The sequence below is a fragment of the Entelurus aequoreus genome, linkage group LG26 (assembly GCF_033978785.1).
Source record: "Entelurus aequoreus isolate RoL-2023_Sb linkage group LG26, RoL_Eaeq_v1.1, whole genome shotgun sequence".
Lineage (NCBI taxonomy): Eukaryota > Metazoa > Chordata > Actinopteri > Syngnathiformes > Syngnathidae > Entelurus > Entelurus aequoreus.
The window spans coordinates 4,281,752-4,291,993 of NC_084756.1; the positions used below are offsets into that span (position 1 = coordinate 4,281,752).

General features: G+C 36.2%; 1 protein-coding gene across 1 annotated transcript in view; it reads left to right on the forward strand.

Moving 5' to 3' along the window:
- The window catches only part of LOC133643107 (uncharacterized), a 15,816-nt gene extending 6,505 nt beyond the window's left edge, over positions 1–9,311 (forward strand). The window contains exons 2-3 of the mRNA XM_062037520.1: positions 8,797–9,223; positions 9,270–9,311. Coding sequence (XP_061893504.1) covers positions 8,797–9,223; positions 9,270–9,311 — 469 coding nt within the window. The remainder of the gene's footprint in view (positions 1–8,796; positions 9,224–9,269) is intronic.
- The last annotated feature ends 931 nt before the right edge of the window (positions 9,312–10,242 follow it).

Consider the following 10,242-nt stretch of genomic DNA (forward strand, 5'->3'; position numbering starts at 1 on the left):
TATATATATTTAAAACATATACATATATATGTATATATATATATAAACATATATATATATATATATATATATATATATATATATATATATATATATATATATATATATATATATATATATATACATATGTGTGTATGTATACATATGTGTGTATGTATACATATATATGTATATGTTTGTGTGTGTGTGCATGTATACTGTATATATATATATATATATATATATATATATATATATATATATATATATATATATATATATATATATATATATATATATTTAAAACATATACATATATATGTATATATATATATAAACATATATATATATATATATATATATATATATATATATATATATATATATATATATATATATATATATATATATATATATATATATATATACATATGTGTGTATGTATACATATGTGTGTATGTATACATATATATGTATATGTTTGTGTGTGTGTGTATGTATACTGTATATATATATATATATATATATATATATATATATATATATATATATATATATATATATATATATATATATATATATATATATATATATATATATCTATATATATATATATATATATATATATATATATATATATATATATATATTTAAAACATATACGTATATATATATATATATAAACATATATATATATATATATATATATATATATATATATATATATATATATATATATATATATATATATATATATATATATATATATATATATACATATGTGTGTATGTATACATATATATGTATATGTTTGTGTGTGTGTGTGTATGTATACTGTATATATATATATATATATATATATATATATATATATATATATATATATATATACACACATATATATGTGTTATATGTGTATGTATATATATATGGTAAATGGTAAATGGGTTATACTTGTATAGCGCTTTTCTACCTTCAAGGTTCTCAAAGCGCTTTGACAGTATTTCCACATTCACCCAATCACACACACATTCACACACTGATGGAGGGAGCTGCCATGCAAGGCGCTAATTAGCAGCCATCATGGGCAAAGGGTGAAGTGTCTTGCCCAAGGACACAACGGACGTGACTAGGAAGGTAGAAGGTGTATATAAAATGTATGTATACACAGAAAAATTCTGTAAATGTTTATCTACATACCTTAATTGTTTCCAAACAGTGTCTGTAACAGGGCAGTAAAACAGCTGATCAAACAAAACAGAAGTCATGGTCATGGAACCAATAGCTGCGCAAGCTAGCTCTCCAATCAGCTAAACAGACTCAATAACTCCACGCTGACGATTTGCTGAATTTACTGAGGAATTTGTGAAAGTGGAGCAATACAAAAATAATGCCATTGTAAGTTAATAATATGAACACCGACACTCGTAATTGTGTTACCATATCAGCTAATGCTAACGACGCTATCAGTACGATAGCACATACAAATATGCATGAAAACACTCCTACAGACATCACACATGGGACACTTTAGTAAGTAAGAATAGTTTTAGTTGTATTGTAAAACTTACAAACATTGCTTGGAGTGATGAATGGAGAAGTAAAAACGCTATGGACGGCTAAGGCAAGATGGCACGCCAGTTGAGAAAAAAACAAACACTCCCTCTAATTGGATGGACCTGCAGTGAGCGAATTCATCCAAAAGATGGCGCCTTACTACAAACAATCAAGCACCCTCTGTGTTTTCTATTTTTAGAACAAAATACAATAGAAGTACTTTATTGAGCCATGGGCGAAATTCAGCACCACAGTTCGCTCACAATAGACAATAAACACTTAGGTATTTTTCACATGTGAATAACATAAATATAGTCTATTATACAGCATTATTCACACGTGAATAACATAAATACAGTCTATTATACAGCATTATTCACATGTGAATAACATAAATACAGTCTATTATACAGCATTATTCACATGTGAATAACATAAATACAGTCTATTATACAGCATTATTCACATGTGAATAACATAAATACAGTCTATTATACAGCATTATTCACATGTGAATAACATAAATACAGTCTATTATACAGCATTATTCACATGTGAATAATATAATTACAGTGTATTATACAGCATTATTCACATGTGAATAATATAAATACAGTCTATTATACAGCATTATTCACATGTGAATAATATAAATAGAGTCTATTATAGAGCATTATTCACATGTGAATAACATAAATACAGTCTATTATACCGCATTATTCACATGTGAATAACATAAATACAGTCTATTATACAGCATTATTCACATGTGAATCCTATAAATACAGTCTATTATACAGCATTATTCACATGTGAATAACATAAATACAGTCTATTATACAGCATTATTCACATGTGAATAACATAAATACAGTCTATTATACAGCATTATTCACATGTGAATAACATAAATACAGTCTATTATACAGCATTATTCACATGTGAATAACATAAATACAGTCTATTATACAGCATTATTCACATGTGAATAACATAAATACAGTCTATTATACAGCATTATTCACATGTGAATAACATAAATACAGTCTATTATACAGCATTATTCACATGTGAATAATATAATTACAGTGTATTATACAGCATTATTCACATGTGAATAATATAAATACAGTCTATTATACAGCATTATTCACATGTGAATAATATAAATACAGTCTATTATACAGCATTATTCACACGTGAATAATATAAATAGAGTCTATTATACAGCATTATTCACATGTGAATAACATAAATACAGTCTATTATACAGCATTATTCACATGTGAATAACATAAATACAGTCTATTATACAGCATTATTCACATGTGAATAACATAAATACAGTCTATTATACAGCATTATTCACATGTGAATAACATAAATACAGTCTATTATACAGCATTATTCACATGTGAATCCTATAAATACAGTCTATTATACAGCATTATTCACATGTGAATAACATAAATACAGTCTATTATATAGCATTATTCACATGTGAATAACATAAATACAGTCTATTATACAGCATTATTCACATGTGAATAACATAAATACAGTCTATTATACAGCATTATTCACATGTGAATAACATAAATACAGTCTATTATACAGCATTATTCACATGTGAATAATATAATTACAGTGTATTATACAGCATTATTCACATGTGAATAATATAAATACAGTCTATTATACAGCATTATTCACACGTGAATTATATAAATAGAGTCTATTATACAGCATTATTCACATGTGAATAACATAAATACAGTCTATTATACAGCATTATTCACATGTGAATAACATAAATACAGTCTATTATACAGCATTATTCACATGTGAATCCTATAAATACAGTCTATTATACAGCATTATTCACATGTGAATAACTGGCACTCAGCATCAAGGGTTGGAATTGGGGGTTAAATCACCAAAAATGATTCCCGGGCGTGGCTACGCTGCTTCCCACTGCGCCCCTCACCTCCCAGGGGGTGATCAAGGGGATGGGTCAAATGCAGAGGACAAATTTCAGCACACCTAGTGTGTGTGTGACAATCATTGGTACTTTAACTTTAACTTTAAAAAATAAATACAGTCTATTATACAGTATAATTCACATGTGAATCTTATAAATACAGTCTATTATACAGCATTATTCACATGTGAATAACATAAATACAGTCTATTATACAGCATTATTCACATGTGAATACTATAAATACAGTCTATTATACAGCATTATTCACATGTGAATACTATAAATACAGTCTATTATACAGCATTATTCACATGTGAATACTATAAATACAGTCTATTATACAGCATTATTCACATGTGAATACTATAAATACAGTCTATTATACAGCATTATTCACATGTGAATACTATAAATACAGTCTATTATCATCGGCATCATCGGCAGTCACTCGTAGTCGAGTATGACTGTCCTCAGAATGGATGGGTTCCCATTCGGGAGGACGCCTGCGCGTGACGTCTTTTAGCGTGGGGAGACTGATGCGCCTGCAGCCACTACACGGTCCTTGGCAGAGAGGTGCCTTGATCCAGTGGCATGGATCCATGACGACTGGAGACCACCCTCTGTTGCAGCCTTCATCCGCCTTTAGTTCCGTTGTGACATGCAGTGTCATCCTCCGCCACCTCCACCGTTGAGGTCTTTGAAATGCTATTTAACCCATAGCTGGGATCCTGACAGGTACTACCACACCGGGTCAGAGTGGACCTGGGAGCAATGATGACTGAGAGGTAACTCCATCTTCCCCAAAACTCCAGAACTCCCGAACTGAAGCCTCATCACCGGATGCAGTTTTTATTTATTTATTTATTAGCCTTTATTTAACCAGGTAAAATCCCATTGAGATCAAAGATCTCTTTTCCAAGGGAGACCTGGCCAAGAGGGCAGCAGCAAGGTTACATAAAAAACAGTAAACAAATACATAAAACATCACATTTACAACATTAAAACTTGCTCACATAACACATGTGCATACAGACAAGGTAGACTGCAGTCCTTTCACAGAAGCTTTAAACTCATTCAACGTAACAAGGGTTTGAAGTTTAATATTCGATGGTAGGTTATTCCAAGCCTTCGCTGCTGAAAACCTAAATGCTTTCTTGCCCAGTTCAGTTCTTACTTTGGGTACGACAAATTGCAGAACATTCATTGAACGAAGAGTGTGACTTCCTTGTTTCTTTGTTAAAAGACAAGACAGATAAGATGGAGTGATACCCAGAATGGTTTTGTAGATGAAAACATACCAATGATTGAGGCGTCGAGCACTTAAAGATGTCCAGTTAACCATTGAGTATAATACGCAATGGTGAGTAAGGGGAGCGCAGTTGGTGATAAATCTCAGTGCACCGTGGTACACACTATCCAGCTTGTTTTGAGTCATACCCAGGACATGACAGTCTATTATACAGCATTATTCACATGTGGATAACATAAATAAAGTCTATTATACAGCATTATTCACATGTGAATACTATAAATACAGTCTATTATACAGCATTATTCACATGTGAATAACATAAGTACAGTCTATTATACAGCATTATTCACATGTGGATAACATAAATAAAGTCTATTATACAGCATTATTCACATGTGAATACTATAAATACAGTCTATTATACAGCATTATTCACATGTGAATAACATAAGTACAGTCTATTATACAGCATTATTCACATGTGGATAACATAAATAAAGTCTATTATACAGCATTATTCACATGTGAATACTATAAATACAGTCTATTATACAGCATTATTCACATGTGAATAACATAAGTACAGTCTATTATACAGCATTATTCACATGTGGATAACATAAATAAAGTCTATTATACAGCATTATTCACATGTGAATACTATAAATACAGTCTATTATACAGCATTATTCACATGTGAATAACATAAGTACAGTCTATTATACAGCATTATTCACATGTGGATAACATAAATAAAGTCTATTATACAGCATTATTCACATGTGAATACTATAAATACAGTCTATTATACAGCATTATTCACATGTGAATACTATAAATACAGTCTATTATACAGCATTATTCACATGTGAATAACATAAGTACAGTCTATTATACAGCATTATTCACATGTGAATAACATAAGTACAGTCTATTATACAGCATTATTCACCTGTGAATAATATAAATACATTATACATTTACAGTACATGTACAGTCAAAAGGAACATATGCATTGTACAGTCTGATGGCTGTTTCAAAATTAGTTTTATTAGTGCTGTTAACCAAAAAAAAATTCATACATTTGAAGTTTAGGAAAAAAAGTAGAGGCTTATAGTTTGGGATTTACGGTACATTCAAACCTCTTTTTTTTCCACTCGTGCAGACAGCCCGCACTCTTGTGCTCTAGACACTAAAATGCATTCTACAAGAAGTTATTGTCGTGTATGAGATATGTTAATCTTTTACATTCTGTGTGGACAAACTAAAGCCATTAAAAAAAGAACACAGGATACACAAAGCATCGATTGTACATGTTTTTTATCAGCCCCTTAAGTCCCCCAGCTTGCGGTGTACAATTATAAAAGGATGTTGCTGAATAGACAATATGTCTAATATTGTTTATTGATGTCAGTCCAAATATGTCACACCCACTCATTGATTGTGCTGTCTTTTAGTACACGCAAAAGCTTGGGTAAATCAGGCCCAATGTCTTTGAAGAGTGTTGGCCATCCCTCTGTCAGTCCATCATGTCTCACACCTCCCTTTCTAGAACTTTCCTCAGCTTTTCTGATCACCAACACGAGCTGGGACAGTCTGGACTGCAGACATCGAGGAGACTCCAAACTGTCTCTTCCACTTCCCCGTCTTTTATTGTCCTTCAGTCAGCAAGTCTGCGGTCAGAAGCATTCAGCCTGTGGCTCAGACGCCACAGCTGCCATTATTGGACACATCATCTCTGTAATAATAATAAAACTACAAACCCCGAAAGCAGTGAAGTTGTCATGTTGTGTAAATGGTAAATAAAAAGAGAATACAACAAATCCTTTTCAACTTATATTCAATTGAATAGACTGCAAAGACAAGATATTTCATGTTCACCCTTTGAAACGTTGTTGTTTTTTTTGCAAATATTAGCTCGTTTGGAGTTTGATGCCTGCAACATGTTTCAAAAAAGCTGGCACAAGTGGCAAAAAAGAGTTAGATAGTTGAGGAATGCTCATCAAAGACTTATTTGGAACATCCCACAGATGAACAGGCTAATTGGGAACAGGTGGGTGCCATGATTGGGTATAAAAGCAGCTTCCATGAAATGCTCAGTCGTTCACAAACAAGGACGGGGCGAGGGTCACCACTTTGTCAACAAATGCCTGAGCAAATTGTTTAAGAACAACATTTCTCAAGCAGCTATTGCAAGGAATTTAGGGATTTCACCATCTACGCTCCGTAATATCATCAAAAGGTTTAGAGAATCTGGAGAAATCACTGCACGCAAGCCATGATATTACGCACCTTGGATCCCTCAGGCGGCACTGCATCAAAAAGCCACATCAGTGTGTAAAGGATATCACCACTTGGGCTCAGGAACACTTCAGAAAACCACTGTCAGTAACTACAGTTGGTCGCTACATCTGTAAGTGCAAGTTAAAACTCTACTATGCAAAGCCACAGCCATTTATCAACAACACCCAGAGACGCTTCGCTGGGCCCGAGCTCATCTAAGATGGACTGATGCAAAGTGGAAAAGTGTTCTGTGGTCTGACGAGTCCACATTTTTTGGAAACTGTGGACGTCATGTCCTCCGGAACAAAGAGGAAAAGAACCATCCGGACTGTTCTAGGCGCAAAGTTTAAAAGCCAGCATCTGTGATGGTATGGGGGTGTATTAGTGCCCAAGGCCATCAAGCAACGTTATCATGGACGCCCCTGCTTATTTCAGCAAGACAATGCCAAGCCACGTGTTACAACAGCATGGCTTCATAGTAAAAGAGTGCAGGTACTAGACTGGCCTGCCTGTAGTCCAGACCTGTCTCCCGTTGAAAATGTGTGAAGCCTAAAATATGAGAAGGGAGACTGTTGAACAACTTAAGCTGTACATCAAGCAAGAATTCCACTTCAAAAATGTGTCTCCTCAGTTCCCAAACCTTTACTGAGTGTTGTTAAATGGAAAGGCCATGTAACACACTGGTAAAAGTTCCCCTCAGTAAAAGTTTCTCAGTGTGAACATGAAATATCTTGTCTTTGCAGTCTATTCAATTGAATATAAGTTGAAAAGGATTTGCAAATCATTGCAACTCCCATAGGGGTGATGGAAGGATGGGCAGCGCCTGAGAGCTGCGACCTGCCACCATGCCCCCCCCCCCCCCCCTCCCCTCTGTTGCTAGATATCTGGAGATGTATGTTGTAATATGTACTGTATATGTGCTTTGCTATGGGGTTTTTTTCCCACTCCAGACTGGGCCCCCTTGGGAGCCCGGTCTAGATTGTATTTTTTTACTCATCCTTCCCCAGCGTTTTACCTTTTTCCCATCTTGTGGCGACCCATCAGCGTCCCTGTTCTGTAACCCTGTACACCGTTTGTTTGTCTCATCTTGAACGGGTTTGTGCTGAAAACAAAGTTTCGTTGTACTTGTGCAATGACAATAAAGACCTATCCTATACTATTGTATTCTCTTTGTATTTACCATTTACACAACGTGACAACTTCCCTGCTTTTGGCTTTTTGTAAATAAAATAATAAAAGTAGTCCTTTTGCTCCCAAATATTAGGACTTGAAGACAATATATGCACTACTACTGCAGCCACATTAACTGGTGCAAGATTTCCTGAGAAAAGTCCAAGATCTGACCTTAATCCCTCACGTAAACTGGTGGATTGTTAACGTCTAACCTGGTGTGGAGGTCTTTGAAGCGTCCTGGTTGAGATATCCTTCAACATCCTTTGGCTTCACGGCGTCACTAAGTGGTGTTAGATTCCCGTGATTGACCCACCTTTTCTTCTTGCGAGTCAAAATCCAGCACTCCGTTCAACGGGTGCTGTCCTCTCGGCGCAGACGGTCTTACCGGCTGCTCCACCGACGTTGGCTCTACTCAGCTGGATGGCGAGGCAATTCGCCTAGTTCTACTTATTTTGACAGTGGTCTGTATGATAATAATGTACATGCGTGGTGTTTTCTCTCCGCAGTCAAGCGATGATGCGTGACACGCCACACCAAAGGTAGCTCGTCCTTAGCATCTCCACCAAAGCATGATGCCCCTCTCCAAAGCCGACCCCAAACTGCAATACAACAGCCTCCCGAATCCCAGTGTGCGGTACCAGCATTCCACCAGACGACTTCCTTCCTGTTCCTCGACCTCCGGGTCATCAGGTACCGCAGAGTTGCTCCTGGGAGGTCCAGCTCTGAAGAACCTTCTCCACCAAAGTTCCAGCGTGTATTCCCAAAGGGGCCCGGCAGTGACGGGACGGACCGATGGGACCAGTTCGGCGTACAGCAGTCCTCGTATTCCCAAGAGAGAAGCCCCCCGCTCCAAAGACACGCTGGATCTCCGCACGGACTCGCTGACCCAGCGGGCCCTTCGGGATCTCCAGCTAAGAAGAAACACCAACAAGAACTGGACCTTCGGGAAATATCGCCAGAGGAACGTGGACAACGCCGACAGCTCTGAAAAAGCAGTCTTGTCCCGACAACAGTCGGGAAGAGGACATGTTTTCACCCAAGGGCCGAACAGGAATGTGGTGTCTTTGGATGGAATGGGGGTGAGGAGTATCTCCAACCAGGACCGCGGTGCTTCCAAAAGAAAGGTTAGCAAGTCAGGAAGGGTGGACATGGCAGTGGTCGCTCCCTTTGGGTTCAGGTAAGGACCAGGTAAGGTCAGCTACGACTCACTGAGTGTTGTATCATACCTTTCTTTCTTTGCTGTTTGATTCCAGCTTTAAGACTCAGGGGGACCAAGAGACCTTAGAGGATCTTAGCGACTGTTCCTCGGACTCCATGGAGGTCTGCTGTGATGATCTCGGTGAGTCCTTAGCATGTAACGCACAAGTTGGAATCAATCAATCAATCAAATAATGTTGACTTATATAGCCCTAAATCACGAGTGTCTCAAAGGGCTGCACAAGCCACAACGACATCCTGGGCTCAGATCCCACATCAGGGCAAGAAAAAACTCAACCCAATGGGATGACAATGAGAAATCATAATAGTGTGAGAGTCCAGTCCATAGTGGATCTAACATAAGTTTGAGAGTCCAGTCCATAGTGGATCTAACATAATAGTGAGAGTCCAGTCCATAGTGGATCTAACATAATAGTGTGAGAGTCCAGTCCATAGTGGATCTAACATAATAGTGAGAGTCTAGTCCATAGTGGATCTAACATAATAGTAAGAGTCCAGTCCATAGTGGATCTAACATAATAGTGAGAGTCCAGTCCATAGTGGATCTAACATAATAGTGAGAGTCTAGTCCATAGTGGATCTAACATAATAGTGTGAGTTCAATCCATAGTGGATCTTACATAATAGTGACAGTCCAGTCCATAGTGGATCTAACATAATAGTGACAGTCTAGTCCATAGTGGATCTAACATAATAGTGAGAGTCCAGTCCATAGTGGATCTAACATAATAGTGTGAGTCCAGTCCATAGTGGATCTAACATAATACTGAGAGTCCAGTCCATAGTGGATCTAGCA